The sequence below is a fragment of the Eulemur rufifrons genome, chromosome 7 (assembly GCF_041146395.1).
Source record: "Eulemur rufifrons isolate Redbay chromosome 7, OSU_ERuf_1, whole genome shotgun sequence".
NCBI classification, from domain to species: domain Eukaryota; kingdom Metazoa; phylum Chordata; class Mammalia; order Primates; family Lemuridae; genus Eulemur; species Eulemur rufifrons.
In genome coordinates, this window is record NC_090989.1 from 159,072,996 (window position 1) to 159,090,119 (window position 17,124).

At 44.4% G+C, this 17,124-nt stretch overlaps 1 protein-coding gene and 1 pseudogene across 1 annotated transcript in view; both read left to right on the plus strand.

Annotated features, from left to right (window-relative positions):
- CACNA2D3 (calcium voltage-gated channel auxiliary subunit alpha2delta 3) overlaps nucleotides 1-17,124 on the plus strand; it is an 850,367-nt gene that overhangs the window by 755,356 nt on the left and 77,887 nt on the right. Inside the window, exons 28-31 of the mRNA XM_069473712.1 lie at nucleotides 3,708-3,769; nucleotides 4,789-4,833; nucleotides 13,791-13,853; nucleotides 16,901-16,971. Coding sequence (XP_069329813.1) covers nucleotides 3,708-3,769; nucleotides 4,789-4,833; nucleotides 13,791-13,853; nucleotides 16,901-16,971 — 241 coding nt within the window. The remainder of the gene's footprint in view (nucleotides 1-3,707; nucleotides 3,770-4,788; nucleotides 4,834-13,790; nucleotides 13,854-16,900; nucleotides 16,972-17,124) is intronic.
- On the plus strand, nucleotides 5,627-5,779 carry LOC138388658 (U1 spliceosomal RNA; annotated as a pseudogene).

Below are 17,124 nucleotides of genomic sequence, written 5' to 3' on the forward strand. Positions count from 1 at the left end.
TTCATGCTTAAGAAATAAGTAGCCCAATCCCTAAGAGACTGTGTATCTTCCATTGTCCAGGCCCTTTCCCTTGCACTTTCCCTGCAGGCTTTCAGAGTGAACTGTCTAAAATATAAATCTGATCCTGCCACTTCTTAAAGATCTTTAATGGCACCTACAGCAGGTGTCAGCATAAAGGACCAGAGAGTCAATAATGGAGGCTTTGTGGGCCATGCAGTCTCCTTTGCAATTACTCAACTCTGCCTCTGGAGCCACAGACAATATGCAAACAAATGAGTGTGGCTGCGCTCCAATAAAAGTTTATTTACAAGAAGAGGCTGGATTCAGCCCTTGGGCCAATCTCTGGCCCACTGGGTACTCTTCAGATGGCTTGGCCTGACATTTAAGATTGTTTGCCATTTGACCTCAGCCTGCACAACCAGACCCCCATCCCCATTCTTCTCAAGCCTCAGAACACATGATGGCCTTTACATAGCCACCCCCCACCCCATCCTGTTCCTGTGCTGTTGCCTCCATTTGAATTGCCGTCTTCTCTTGTTCTTACTTTCGTATCCATCAGGTCTCCATGCCTTGCCTCACACAAGCTCTCGCCAGCACCCCCAGGCCAAGTCAGCCCCATCCTCTGTACTCCACAGCTCTTCGTTTATTCCTCTGATGCAGCTTTTACCACCATGGGGCTACTCCTCAACTAGACGCTGAGGGAGCGTGAGGCCTCATCCCCCTTGGTACCCAGCGTAGAGCTCGGCACAGGGAAGGCCACTGAATAAGCGCTCAGGAAGTTGACCTACCAATGGGGTTGTGGGTCTCTTCATCATAGAAGAGTATGTTGACTTGTACGTAAAAATACTGAAAACCCAGATATGCCACGGGAAGCAGGGGCCAGTGTTGCTGGAGGGGCAGGGGCCAGCCAGCAAGAGCGCAGCCGGGGCAGACTGAGCAGACCAGTTGCAGCCAGGACAATCTGGGGCCCGGACAGCAACCTCGTGGCTCAGACAGGGGCGTGAGGAGCAAGGGAGGCGGCGTCTAGTTTAGGACATCAGGACCAGGGTGAGGATGCAGCCTGCTGGAGGGAGATCAGAGAGAAGCAGCAGCATGATTAATGGGATGGAGGGACTGACTCATGAGGAAAGATTAAAGCGCTCTGAGGAGCTGGGGTGCAGGACCGACAGGGCAGATGATAGCAGGCTCCAAATATGTGAGACGGATAAACACCCAGGAGGGAGCAGCTAGCTTCATTAGTGAGGTGAAGACGGGGGGCTCCATCGGAGAATGGGAGGGGGCTCAGAAAGAGCGCAGGTGGCTGACGGAGGAACTCAAGAGATGACGGGCGGGCCAGGGGCGGCTCTGGCTGTTGGAAGGAGGAGCCCCTGGAAAGACTACCATGGAGTGACTCTTTCAGGGACTCCTCATGCTTTACCCTGTGGGGCCTCGCAGCTTGCTGTGGCTGGTGACCTTGGCCCTGACTGATGGCTTGGTGGGGTCGATGCAGGAGGGGACCTCTAAAGAGACACAGAGGAAGATGCATAAACACATTTCCCACCCTCCTCTTAGATCCCGGTTATTGAATGTCACAACAATTTTGAGGCCCCTGCTCTGAAGTCAGTTTTCAGCCAGCCCCTGCCTGTCTTTGGTAAAACCAGAGATACTTGTTCCAAGCCCATGCTTTAGTGCAGGGCAAGCCCTCACCTCTGCATGCCGGAGGATCTGAGCAAAATCCAGCAGCCTGCACTCTGGTGTGCACCCTGCACCCTGGCCTGTCAGGCATTGGGAAGACGAGATTTATTTGAAATGCAGTTACAACCTTCAGACTCCAAAATCAGCTCCCTTCAGGTCTCTGAAATTCTCCAAGGCTGGGAAGAGCAGCTTATGTTAGAATCTGGCCAAGGGTCCCACATCGTAGTAGCCATCAATAGCCAACGTGCCAAGCCCATAGAGCAACCATCCTCGACCCTGGCCGCACATTAGAATCACCTGGGGTGCTTTTTAAAAATACTCATGCCTAGACCCTTACCCCTAGAAATTCTGATTTAAATGGTCTCGGCAGGGAAGGGGAAGGCACTCAGGCATCAGTATTTTTTGTTAAAGTTTTCAGGTTGTTCTAATGAGTTAACATCTATCCCTGAAGAACTCTTTATTTAAGTGTGATTGTAATTTATATAGATGTTACTCTTCCACATTTCTCTGTTCTTGCTGATTATATCATTTGAAATGTTAAAAAAAAAAAAAAAAGCAAGCATTTACTGATGGCTCATCTGTGTATTCAACACCTTGCTGGGGGCAGGAGTCCAGCAGGGAGCAAGAATAGGTCCCTGCTCTTGGGGACTTTATGGCCCAGAGGACTGAAGACACTTGGGGCAGAGCAGGATGGGTCCACAGTGCTGAAATGGTGCATTTCAGAGACTGTTCACATTCTGCATACTGCAGCCGTGCTCAGCTCTAGTCTTATCCTAAAGTCTGAAATTCTAAGGCCAGAGACAGATGGCAAGTTTCTCCAAATACAGACACCCAGTTAACCTTTATTCTCAGGGCTTGCTTCAAAATTTTTTTTAGGAAGTAGAAATGCACCTGATAGTTTAAAGGTAATAGCCCAAGACCTTTATGAATCTCCAAGTTCCTGAAACCAGCACAACAATGATTATCTAAAGGTGGGGTCAGAAATGGTGACATGAAAAAATTTAAATGTTCGCAAGTGAACTCCTTTTCTTGTAATTGTGTATTTCTTTTGATGGGTGTTATAATATTACGGCTGAAGTTACTGTAGGTATTTAAGCAAAAGAAAGAAGTGTGAAAAGATAAGTAACTGTACTGGTGGTTTGCAGATATGGCAAAAGTTGGGGGGATTGTGTTCAGCAGGCTGAAGTTTGCAAAGTTTACCCCTGTACTGGGGTAAATGGCATCCCCTGGCGGGGGGGTCCAGCATTTCCTGCAGAGTCTTATTCTTTTGAACTTCTCACCATCTGAAATGGTTTCAAGAGTTATATTGTCTTGGCTTCATGGAGAGAAATATGGTGAGCTTGTTCATGTTGTAGTTTTGAGGTTCCACCAAATTCCACTTCCCAAAGTTCCAAGTCACTTTCCTAACCTCTTCCCTTTTTATATGTTTCTAGCACTAGTCACTATTGCTATAGGAAGCTTTTCACGGACAAATAATTGTATAATTTTGCCTCAGTTCTTAGGCAGAGAAGAACTTTGTGATGTGGACTCTAGGGGGCCAGTTAAACTAAGTCCCATCATAGTAAAGTCACTCACTTCCAAATACCAGCCCCATGACAAGTGCTTTCAAATTTTATATCTCAAAAAGCAGAGTACACATTTTAGACATACAGGTTCATACAGCAATAGCTGAAACAAGAGCTGAAGAAATAGTGATCTTCTGCATATCCTTTTTTTTTCATTCCTGTTTTCAGCTTGTGTTGGGGTGGGGTGGAGGACCCGAAAGTATATGAATTTTGGAAACACTAGAATGGCATGTCTCCAAAGAGCCATCTGCACTGTGCTCAGTTTGTTCTGTATCAAGAGTTCTATGAATACAGGTAAACTCGGGAATTCCTTGCCTGAAAGATAAAATGTGGTTGTATGCTTCACTGTAAATTTTATTTGATATGCTTATATCAGCTTCTCACCATGACGGATAATTTCCAATGATAATCTTAAATAATTGTGTAAAGGGATCTCTAATGCCTTGTTTTATTTATAATTTGTCTCAGCTGTAGGCATTCAGATGAAACTTGAATTTTTCCAAAGGAAGTTCTGGACTGCCAGCAGACAGGTAAGTTATAATCAGCATCTTGAAGCATTAGCGACGCTGTTATTATACAGGTGTTCTCATTTGGGTACCTGGAGCCTAAAAGTGACAGATTTCCGATGAATGTTTGTAAAATGAACTGCCGGCTGCTCAGATTACCTTTCATTTTACTGAAAAATAAAGAGCTGTCAGCATGTTAGACACCATGCTGAGCAAAGAAGGGAATTTGCTCCTAGGAATGGTTTTAATTGTGGAATCAAGATAGTGACCTTCCAGAGGAGTTTTTCTTTTAAATATTGGAGACTTTCATGAGATTTGCTTAGTGACTTTCTCCTAATCTTGTTGTGGTGGCCTCTTATTTGTTGGTTTATCTCTTTATTGCAGTTTTGAAAGACTTTGCACAGCTAGGTTTGTGGAAGCCGGAAGCATGTATCTTCCTTCTTTAGTGGAAGGCTTCTCTGGGCTGTTCTGCCTTGGAGAATCTGGGAGATTATTTCCTTTTGCTGTGCTCACTGGACTGGGTAATCTCAGTGGTATTTGTTCAGTAATTTGGTAGAAATGGTAACTGATAAGTTGCCTTCATCTGCCCAATTCTAAATATTGAATGGTTTATCATTTCTTAAATTAAGATACTTTAGGAAATTGCAAAGGAAGAACACAGAGTCTTTTTTAAAAGGCTATTGAAAATTAATTTAAAATTAAATAATTACATAATTATATTTCTTGTTACCGAAAGACTTGAGATCTTGAAAAGATATCATTAATATTGAATGACAACATAAATTAAAATAGATGAAAAAGAGCCAGCATTCCCCCAAATTGTTTTATGTATCTTTTATATTACTATTTGGAGTCAATATTGATTCTAGAGAAGGTGGGCAAGACTCATCTTGGAGCATTCTTTTTGGATGAAATTTGATATTTGCATTACAGGCCATGACTTTGATAGCGTGGCCCTGAATAGCTAAGTGGCAGCCACAGCAGATGCTGGGATATCCGGGTGACATAGTAACGCGTTTCCTCTTACTTTTTCCCCCACACAGTGCGCCTCTCTGGATGGCAAATGCTCCATCAGCTGCGATGATGAGGTACGATGGCCTCCTGGTCTTGTTTCTGCCCTGGCCAACCAAGGGGAGGTGACAGATGGTGCTTTCTCGTAGAGGCTGCTTTCTGAGAGAGGGAGTACACTATAAACAGGGCCAGGTCAACACATAGCTCTGGGCCAGTCTCCAAGAAGAGGACATTTGATTTGTTTCTTTTTTTCTCCCTCTACCAGATAGTTTATGAGAGCTGGAAATGTATTTTAACTGTCTCATGGACAGCACCATTGGAATTTTGACATTTTATAGGAAACAATGCAAATTACTACCGTTTGAAGCTCACATTACAATTCTCAAAGCTTTTTCCCCATGCCTTAGCTCTCTCCATTGTTGTAACACCTCAGTGAAATAGGTGGAAATTAGTGGCCCATTTTGCAGATAAGAAAACTGAGGACCACTGGGGAACAAAAGGAAGATCAAAAGGAGGCAAAACAGTAGTAAATTTTGGAGCCAAAAGGACAACATGAAGCTTGGGGGTGAAGGGACTTCCTGAGCAAAAATGGACAAACAATAAAATAATTTAAAAAAAAATAATAAAAAAGAAAACTGAGGACCAGAGAAAAATTAAGTGACTTGGTTAATTTCATGTAATAAGCAAGTCAAAAATCTAGAAGTTAAAAACTCTGAAACTCAGAATTTTTCTTTCTAGCATATTGCTTCCTTCCTATGACCTGTGACTCCCTTATTTCTCTCTCTCCTTACGTCTCTTCCCCTCCCTGCCATCCTTGGAAGGAGGAATTTTAATCCTACACAAGAACAGTGAAAGAAAAAAAACACGCTTATACTTACCTGGCAGGGGAGATACCATGATCATGAAGGTGGTTTTCCCAGGGTGAGGCTTATCCATTGCACTCCGGATGTGCTGATCCCTGCGATTTCCCCAAATGAAAAAGAAAAAAGAAAAAAAAAAACAACACAGTTTACTGCCCAAAGCCTGCCCATCTAACTTATGTTTTTATGACACTCAATCCCATGCACCCTCTGCCCTGTGTTTTGGAGCAAGTACAGGCATGATAGCCTTTTCACTCCAGCTCGTGTAGCCTTTCTTTCTCTGTATTAGTTAAACATTAGTCAATACATAAACTAGACTTTATAAATAATCATATATTCATATTCCTTCTTGTTACCACAGAGATTTGAGAAATCCTAATCTAACATAATTTCAACCCAGAAAACATATATTAGAAGTAGATTTTTAAAAAGAGGCAAAGGAAAAATAAGTATAGAAATATAATAGGGAGTATAAGATGAATTTACAACACAAAATGCTCAGTCCCAGAGGGTATGGCTGCTAGTTAGGTTAAAAAAAATCATAATTGTTATATGATTCACAGTATCCAAAGAATAAAATCCAGTTAATCAGGCTTTTAACAGAAGCCCAACTTCTTCTGATCATCAGATCAAAAATAATTTTGCCTTAGGAAAGAACACTCTGTGAAATTTTATGATCAACACCCTTTCAGTAAGTTCAAGAATACCATTTATAGGATAGTCAAGTGGGCCTCAAACCTCTCCTCTGTCTTTGAGACATTTATTGTCTTGTTGGAGTGCTCAGATCAAAAACAACATAACTCAGCAATAATATTGATTAATCAGTGTCATGAGGCCCTGTGTTAAGCTCTTCATTTGCACAGTGGGTATAATTACTAATCCCAACTTACAGTTAAAAACTAAGGATGATTGGTTGGTTAGTTGGCTGATTGTGTAGATGGCTGATTGGTTGGCTGGTGGGATGGATGGTAGTTTGGATAGTTGGTTGGTTGATTATTTAGTTGGTTGACTCATTGGTTGGTTGAGTGGTGCTTGGCTAGTTGATTAGAGCAATGGATAGTTGGTTAAATAATTTGATGAATAAAACCAGAGATGGTAATTTTCCCACAACCCACACTGCTCAGAGCATCCTCATATAAAAACAAATAGAAACAGATCCCTGCCTGGAGTTGGAAATGTCTAGTGTATGTTTGTTGTTCAACGACTGATTTTACAGGTGGCTTAACATGATGGTTAAAGGCATAAACTACAGAGTTAGACTGACTGGCTTCAAGTTGACTCTGATAGTAATAAGCTCTGTCACCTTGGGCAAGTTTCTGAACTTTTCTGTGCCTCAGTTTCTATGCAATAGGGATAGAAATATCCACCTCACAGAGTAACGGTGAAGAATGAGTGAGATAAGATATGAATAATGCGTGACATGACTCCTGGCAATGGCAAGGACTCCATAAATGTGAGCTATAAACTAAAAAAAAACTCTGAAGACTTTTTCTTCCCTTATAGTTGGTTTACTTGGATCTAAAACCTCGGACAGCAATAGTATATACACTTTAGGCAACTGACAATTTCCCCTGGGCGTAGTGAGCACAGGCTATAATGTCTTCCTCACTACTAATGATGTTCGCTCAGCAATCATTGGGATAAACCCCCATTCTAATGTCATATAAAGGTTCACATACTTTGAAAATTAAGCCTTGAATTTGCCCTGATTTCTGACCTTGATCTGATGTTCAAATGTCCTCAGTTTGCACTTTGAAACTTGCATCCATTTTCCTCTTTGACTCTTAAATCTTGGCTCCAGGCAACCATTTGACATTGTTTTAAATGGAAAAGCCAGTCCTGCCTTCTCACCAAGGCCCCTTTCCATTCTTTCAACAGACTCTTTCCATGTGTCACTCTCTTTTTATAACTTTTAATTAGGCCTATGAGACCATGTCCTTCCTCTCCCCAAACTGCCCTTAAATGATCAGATCCCCATTGAAAACAGCTGTGGGGGCTCATTAAGTTCCCATGCTCTGGCTACTCCCACACTGATGACCTGGCCCTACTCCTTCGGACTTCTCAGACATGCTTTGCCTTAGATCCACCCCAGTTCCATTGTCTCCCCCATCAGCGCACCCCCAGGGCCCTGGCAGGAGAGCCTTGGCTGGTGGGTGGAGTCAGTGTGCTGGATGCCTTCCCGTCTTGCACAGGTGTATCTTTGGTTGGCCCATTCATAGCCTCAGCCGTGGACCTGTAGGACCAGGCCGTGGAGCTGACTGAAGACTTCTAAGGAATGCCATTCCACCCAGGGTGAATGTTAACTTCAGAGCCTGTGAAGCAGCAATTCGTACACTCACTCATTCCTTCAAGACCCGTCTACTGGGTCCTTCTTAGGTACCTGGTACCTGACTGACCACTGGGGACCAAATGGGAAGCAGAGTCAGAAATGGCCCCTGCCCTCTTGGAGCTTACCGGCTAGCAGGGGAGACAGGCTTATATGATCATCAACTGTGATAAGTGCCGTGGGATAAATTAACATGCAAGGGTCAGGGAAGGCTCCTTGGAGGAGGTAATGTTTATGTCAGCTGAAGGTGGAGAAGGAGATGACATTGAAGACAACGCCTAAAGCAAAAGAAGAGCTTTGCAAGCAGAGAGCACCATTGCAGAGGTGCCGAGGAGGCAAAGGGCTATTCTAGTCAAAGAAAATGTGGTTGGCATTCAGTGCAGAAGGTAGGAAGGCTGGCCATGCCCACCTCTGACCTAAGTCTGGCCCCTGGGTGCTAGCGTCATGCCCACCTCTGACCTAAGTCTGGCCCATGGGTGCTAGCGTCATGCCCACCTCTGACCTAAGTCTGGCCCCTGGGTGCTAGCGTCATGCCCACCTCTGACCTAAGTCTGGCCCCTGGGTGCTAGCGCCATGCCCACCTCTGACCTAAGTCTGGCCCATGGGTGCTAACGTCATGCCCACCTCTGACCTAAGTCTGGCCCCTGGGTGCTAGCGTCATGCCCACCTCTGACCTAAGTCTGGCCCCTGGGTGCTAGCGCCATGCCCACCTCTGACCTAAGTCTGGCCCCTGGGTGCTAGCGTCATGCCCACCTCTGACCTAAGTCTGGCCCATGGGTGCTAACGTCATGCCCACCTCTGACCTAAGTCTGGCCCATGGGTGCTAGCGCCATGCCCACCTCTGACCTAAGTCTGGCCCATGGGTGCTAGCGTCATGCCCACCTCTGACCTAAGTCTGGCCCATGGGTGCTAACGTCATGCCCACCTCTGACCTAAGTCTGGCCCATGGGTGCTAGCGTCATGCCCACCTCTGACCTAAGTATGGCCCCTGGGTGCTAGCGTCATGCCCACCTCTGACCTAAGTCTGGCCCATGGGTGCTAGCGTCATGCCCACCTCTGACCTAAGTCTGGCCCATGGGTGCTAACGTCATGCCCACGTCTGACCTAATTCTGGCCCCTGGGTGCTAGCGTCATGCCCACCTCTGACCTAAGTCTGGCCCCTGGGTGCTAGCGCCATGCCCACCTCTGACCTAAGTCTGGCCCATGGGTGCTAGCGTCATGCCCACCTCTGACCTAAGTCTGGCCCATGGGTGCTAGCGTCATGCCCACCTCTGACCTAAGTCTGGCCCATGGGTGCTAGCGTCATGCCCACCTCTGACCTAAGTCTGGCCCATGGGTGCTAGCATCATGCCCACCTCTGACCTAAGTCTGGCCCATGGGTGCTAGCGTCATGCCCACCTCTGACCTAAGTCTGGCCCCTGGGTGCTAACGTCATGCCCACCTCTGACCTAAGTCTGGCCCATGGGTGCTAGCGTCATGCCCACCTCTGACCTAAGTCTGGCCCATGGGTGCTAACGTCATGCCCACCTCTGACCTAAGTCTGGCCCATGGGTGCTAGCATCATGCCCACCTCTGACCTAAGTCTGGCCCATGGGTGCTAACGTCATGCCCACCTCTGACCTAAGTCTGGCCCCTGGGTGCTAGCGTCATGCCCACCTCTGACCTAAGTCTGGCCCCTGGGTGCTAGCGCCATGCCCACCTCTGACCTAAGTCTGGCCCCTGGGTGCTAGCGTCATGCCCACCTCTGACCTAAGTCTGGCCCCTGGGTGCTAGCGTCATGCCCACCTCTGACCTAAGTCTGGCCCCTGGGTGCTAGCGTCATGCCCACCTCTGACCTAAGTCTGGCCCATGGGTGCTAGCGTCATGCCCACCTCTGACCTAAGTCTGGCCCATGGGTGCTGGTGTTTCTTCACCGCGATCATTCTCTTTTCCACTCACCTTTCCAATAGCCACTGTCTCTGATGAGAGCACCAGTAGTCAGCAGAGATGATGGAAGGTGACACAGTGCATTATACTTGGGTATTTGGAGAAAGTGAGAGGGCAGTGAGAGGATCGAACTTCATCATCAAAGTCCACTCCTCCCTCTCTTGCTCCAGAGGAATAGAGATTAAAAATCTGTATTATCTCTAAGACTTTGGAAGGCTTTGTGGGCATTTCCTCTGGAATATGAAAGACTTGCTTAAATTATGACAGGGCCAGGAGAAGGGCTACGTCCAAGCAGCCAGGTGCCTCCATGTCTAACCACCCAGCCCGGCCAGTGCGTGGGTTCGAGGGTCATCTGTATAGCTATTGGGGTGAGGTGCACAGGTGACCCCTACCAAGCACATCTTTCCCAAGTGACCCCTCTGCAATACATTTTTTCAAAAGACGTTATTTTGATATGATAGTTAGCCTATGATGAAAAGAGAGAACAAGTGATGTGAAAGAAGGATTAGTATGTTCCATAACTGAAATATCAGGGATAAGATTGCGGGACCTGGAGAAAAGGTAGTAAGGAGTGGCGCCTTTGTGTGCTTGACATCTGGAGGTTCAGGCCCCATCCTCAGACGTAAGAATCCAGGTGTCTGTCTGTGTCTCTCTTTCTCTCACACATAACAATTGAAGACAACAGATAGTACAACACCAGCCTTCTAAGTTGAGTTATAACACAGGGCAACAAACAAAAGGCAACAAAATTCACCCAACCTGTCTCCAGGATCTCTTGCTGTGAACTATGTAACAACTCCCCATTCTGAGAAACTTTAAAATTGTAGCATGAGGTTATTTATAAAAATGGCACACAGTAGGTGACCAGTAAACATTCTCTGGCCAGATGTAAGCACATATTCTTTGAGGACTTACCATGCAATAGTGGCTATGCCTAGGTCTTTATATACATCCACCCATTTAATCTCCTCAACAACCTTATGGAATAGTCGTTGCTATTTACATCCTTCAGTTAAGAAAACTGAGACTCAGAGTGTTAAAAGATTTTGTTAAAAGGTCCTGCTGATATAGCACATGTCATCATCTCTGGTTCTAAAGCTAGTAAAGCTAGTGTCTCAGCCTCCAGGCTAATCCTGCCTTCCAGTTAACACACAATTGGTACTATGGTTTCTCATTCCCAAGCACCCTTTCCTTCTAGGCTGTGACCACCCAACCCCCATGGCCTAGGTTTGGGCTTTAACTTCAGGTATCTACCAGGTACCTGCCTTTGTGACCCATAATTGGACTTCTCTGAGCAATATTCATTCATCGAATAGTTGCAGAAAGATATATTTTTTAAACACCAACTTCTCTCAGCCTCCCTCTCCACCTTTATCTCTGCATTTTCAGAACAACCTTATTCCCAGATGTTTCACCAAAGGTGGCTGTGGAATAGGCACTTATAATATCTGTTAAAACTTAGAGCTCCTGATTTCACCAAGCCTTTCACCCTGTTAGTGCACCATTGAGACAGGGTGGCAGAAAGACATTGTCTAAGATGTTGGGCTTAATTTAGGAGGAAAGTAGCATAGTGAAGGAAAGTTGAGAAAATATCTCTTCTATTTCCTTTTACTGGAGGGGGAGTATGGAGAAGGCAATTGAACATTATTTACTTAAAAGTGACATAGAAAAAAACAGTTGATCAGTCTGGATTCCGGATAATCTGTCCTGACTGATCCATAAACCAAACACCTGCTCCCCTAACTCTAGTAGGCTTACTCCATTCCACTGCACTTCTCAATAATAATTTAATCCAAGTCATTGTTGACTACAACGTCTGTTTAAGAAGTCATCTGGTCACTATATTTGCCTTTCACTGTTTACAGATAGTCAAAGTAACAGTATTGCTTATAATGAAAACCTAATGATACTTTTCAGAGTAGGTGACCCAGAGCTACATCCAGGGACACAGCACCCTGCCTTTGACCTGTGATTTTTTTCCGTGATTTGTAAATCCCAAGTTGGCAGTGCCTGCTTCTTGCGTAATAGGGTGACCAAGCCTTTTTATACTTAGCGTAACCTTGAAATTCAAGTACAGTAAGGCATCTTCTCTGCTGCCAACTTCCTGTCCTGGAATCATGATGTAAGGGGGAAAAGTGAATTTAAAAAATGTTGAATAGAAGCATGATTCAAGAAATAAATGCCAACTAATACTCAGTATAGAAGAAATCAATGCTATTCCCCAGCCATGCCCAGGAGAACATGCCCCGTATACTGGGGCAAAATGGGAAGCTTCCTTGGAGGAAATGAAAGTTTAGACATAGTGTCCTCTAGGACCCTTGATCAAGTGGTATCGACACCAGTTTAGGGTCTTGGACTCCCTGAGCCCAGCAATTCTTAAGCTGATATCTGAAACCAAGACATTGGCTAGCTCTGGTCTTGTGCCTCTTCCCATCACTGTCTGGTAGGATGTAGACGAATCTCACCAAAATAAGTGGATTATCAAGTATATTTTTAGACTCTAGCCTAATGGGCTTTTTTTGTTCTTCCATAAATTGTTCCTTAGCAAACGGTGGGTACATAAGAAAATCCCCCTAAGCTATGTCTAAGTCTCTTGGGTTCAGATATCAGCTTAAGAATTGCTGTGCTCAGGGAGTCCAAGACCCTAAATTGGTGTCAGTACCACTTGATCAAACTGACCCCAAGCTCCGGCTCTATTGCTTCCATAATGCTATCTCCTGAGGTTGGAGAAAGTTTATCAAGATTCCTTCCGGGACCCAAGTAGTATCCCTGAAGCTGAGAGCATCTTCAAATACAAGAATGTGAACAGGTTACCCAAGCACTTTATCTGACCCCTTTGGGTAGCTGAGAGAAGCTCTACTGTTCACCAAAGCAGCCAACTCTTTTATAAAAGGAGCTAGCAAGGCTTTTACTTTTCTGTCAGTTCTGCACCGTCACTGTCTAATAATAAAGGATGGACTTTTCTGACCAGCTCACTGCTGTCCTTTGTGCCTAACTAAAACCAACCTTGTTGGGTAGGCAAATGTCCCAGAAAACACCAGCCCTGCGGTGGCCTGGAGCTAGGCGGAATTTAGCTCAGAGTAAAGATATGTTACAAATTAAATGTTGCAGTTGGTATGTAAAGCTGCAATAAATAGAAACTGAGTTACATCAAGGACAGAATTAAACCTTAAGTTTAAACTCCACAGCACTGTAATTAAAACTTAGCCTGTAGCAAATCATTCACTTGAGATTAAAGTGGTGTGGGGGAAGCAGAGGTTTGGGCTTACCTTGCTTTCTACAATTTATAAGTCTGAGCTACCAAAAGCTAACAGCCCTGCCCCCAAATCCAGCTCCCAATTAAAAACACAGTTTGAAAACCTTTAGGAGGCCTGAGGGGCCCCTTTAACAGAAGTCTGCCCCTTCCCCCCTGCCTCGGTCTATGAACAAATTAAAAAATATTACCTGGTCCCCTGATGGTCCTCTGAGCTGACACGGTGTTTTCATTAATACATCATTAGAGTAATGACATTGTGCTGGTGTTTTGCTTTCAAAACAGCCTGCACTTCAACCGCCAAGAATACAGGCTCGGCGGCTTCTGAGCACTTTGTTCCTAAGAAATAGTATTCAGGTCATATAAAGAGTAAAAGAGGAAGACAAATTGTAATTCATCATTTTTTGTAATGCATATTCTTTTTATTCCAACCTGGGTTGTTCAAGGCTTGTTCGGTGGTTTATTTTTGATCGTTAGTTTGTCAGAGTAAACACAAGGTTATCTTAAGCACGACCTTCACTCACTGAGCCAGCGCGTGTTTCCAATTCTCTGAAAAAAATTCCCTTCCAAAAAATTGGTTTCTCTTAGCTTGGAAGTACGTCATTCTGTGTAAAAGCAGTCTGAGGACCTGAAGTTGAATTTTTTTTATTTTTTTTTTTTATTTTTTAGACCGTGAACTGTTACCTCATAGACAATAATGGGTTCATTCTGGTGTCTGAAGACTATACACAGGTGAGTGAAAACTTTCTACCAACTCAAAGTAAGGAGCTTAGAATGTGCTTGGGTCAGGGGAACAAATTACAGTGTTAAAACTTGGAAACAATGATCTATATTTGAGAGGTAATAGCAAAAGATTATAAAACCTTGTTTCCCTCCTTCTAAGAATGTCACGACCCACCTCTCAGCAGGCCCTGAAGAGTTTTTACCTCCCAGCAGGGGGTGAGGGTGGCAGAGCCCAGGGTCTGCTCTCTCACTCATAAAATGTTACATTTATAGAACTCTTAGCCTCAGAGTTGTCTGTGCCACATAAAGAATTTTTGCCTCAAGGGTGGAGATGCCTGAAAAAGATTGGGTGACTTTAAGGAGGTTTTCTCCTGATATTTTACCTTCACACGCACATACAGACATACATATTCCTACATAAATATTGTTTATGGCTTTCTTTCAGGTTTTTTCTCTCTCAAAATCAGTTATCCAAATTCAAAGATTAACTTGGGCTCTCAACAGTGTGGGACAAGGGTCCAGAGATAGATGAGAAACATTCTTCATTTGATGGTGTCATGTGCAGTGTAGGAGTAGGAGGGAGAGACATGGAAAGAAACCAAGCTACGGGGTTTGAACGTAGACATCTCCACTTGATTTGGAAATCAAAATGAGAGTTAGAGTCACAGTATTGTAATGGAGGAACAGAGGTTTTTCCATTCAAATTTTCTAAAATAAAACTTTTTCTGCAACTAGAAATTAAGTTAGCATATTAAGAGAAGGTAAAACACAGCCCAGTCTAGCGGTGTGGTATAATTAAAGTAATACTGGCAGGGGAGGCATATGGGTTCTGGTGCTAGTTCTCTTCCTTAACTAGCTTTGGGATTGTGGGCACATTACTTAACCCATCTGGGCCTTCAGATAGGCTCTGTAAGATGGGGATGGTTGACTATGTAAGGTCTCTTTTAACTCTAATATTTGGTAATGCTAATATTTTATAATAAAGTCCTTTTTAAATCTTGTAAAATTCTTTAGTAGTCAACAGTGTGATAGATCCCTTTATGCTTAATAGATTAGTTAATTGTCCTTGAGTGTGCCTCCTTAGGGTCTGAGATTAACGGGTTTGTTAATTTATAAACAGTGGCTCCAGGGAACTTGAGGAAATATACTCCTATTTCCCCTCTTATCCATGATAATGTTATAGGATTTTAAATGCACCATTTTGGGGTAAAAAATTACACTACTGAGACTCAAAATGTCCATACATAGCCTTTTCCCATGCTGAACATGACTGAACGTTGGCCAGTTGATGGACATTAGATAGAACGAATGAGCCCATGAAACCAGGCCAGTCTCTGAGACAGCAGGAAAGCCCATCGGCCTGTCATGACGTGCCTCATGGACCAGAAGGAAGAACACAGATGTCTAAGAATCTGTGGAGCAAGAACCCAAATTAATCGCCTGGAAGGAAAAATTCTATCCTTTTGCCACACAATCACGCAGGGCTGAGAGAGGAGCCTGATGGTGGGTGCAGGAAGGATGTATTGGATGTCTTCCAGCAGAGAGTCCTGCATGAGCCAACAAACCATTGGAACAGAGACTCTGTTTCAGCCACGAACAGCCATGGCCACTGCAAATTCCCTGCCTTCTCTCCCCATGAAATAGGCCTGCAGTGTACCCAGCGAGCCTGCCAGCCTGCTCAGCCTGGACTTGTTTGGCATTGTCTGGCTTCCTGCACCCCAATTAGGATAATGCTTCTTCGTTTAACAACCAGTTCCATTGACACTGGCATATTTACACATGCAAAACACAAATGTCCTTCTTGCTCCTAGCCTCAGCACGTACCCACAGAGTTTGCAAAAGTTTTCCAAGTTGCCCTGTAGTAAAAAAGGAAGTGCTTAATATTCAGTCAGAGAAATGTTTTTTCCATCTTCTTCCTCCTCTCTTTCTTGACTTTTTGCCGAAGTCTATATATATGCCTTTCTGCCTGAAAACTCCCAGGAGTGTAATTGAGGTCACTCAGTTAGTTGGAATTGGGGTTTAGTTAATACAAAGCCTAAGGAATTTATGTAATTTTGACTCTCATTGTAATGTCCTCCACCCACCCACACACAAGCTATAAATCTTCAGAGCACCCAGCGTAGAGATGGGGGTTCTCTAGTGGTCCACACTGGTTCTTTGCCGGGTGCTAGCAGAAGGCTATTGCTGCGAGCTCTGTTTCACTGCTCTGTGTACATCGTCCCCCAGGGGACTCCTCGCATGATAGTGGCTCTAGAAGTCTAGGGGGCATGCATGAAGATGTAAATCATTCTTTCTACCATTCAAAATTTGAAAATCTTGGCCAGCACCAAGAACTGGACTTACAAAAGCATCAGTCTGGTGGCAGGAAAAGATTGCAAGGCTTCAAATGTCCTAAAGACAGCCCCAGAGGCAGGGGGAGGCCATTAGCATTCTGACTGGACATGCTGTCTCCTTCAAGGGCTGGGTAGTTTTATTCTTGATCAACATATTAACTGCCTATGGAGAAAATGATAGTGTTCTTCAGAAAGTGATTTTGAGAAAGGACGGATTCTCAACTGCAGGAAATTTATAGGGCCGATGAAGAGGACTGCTGTATTTCCCTAAACAGGTCATCCAGGAATTATAAACAATTCTTTTTATTAGTGCTTAGGAAGCCCTTTCACAGCCTGTTTCTGCCTGTATGAAGTAGCATTTTAATCACAAGGGATTATGTACAGATTAATGCCTACTCCATCCAAGGGTAATAGGGTGTGTGCGTGTGTGTGTGCACATGCATGTGCATGCATGTTTTAATTTCAGCGTTCACCACGTGTTGTGCAGCCGCCCCCCATGTACTGTGGAGGTGTTCACATCTGCTCACTAGTTTGCTCTGTAATCCCTTACCTTCTCTAGACTGTTAAAACCTTTTCCACTGTTATGAAACAATAGTCCTGAAAACCTGCCTTTTGCTCCTGTCAGTTCCCGAACACAGACTGTGTCCCTTTTCCTTTCTTCTCTCCTATTTGGGTGCATTGTTTGTCTACACCTCCTCACATGTCTTCTTTTCTTCCCTCTAGACTGGAGACTTTTTTGGTGAGGTCGAGGGAGCCGTGATGAACAAATTGCTAACAATGGGCTCCTTCAAAAGGTAAGGGTTTTATGGTCCCATGTGTCCCCCGAAAAAGTTTGCCTAAATAAAATAAAGCAAACCAAGGTCAAATAAAGCAAGCCCAGACTTGACCCCATAGCTGGTTTTCACTTGTGTTCATGCTCCAGAAGATCTCGCTGAAATTCGATGCCT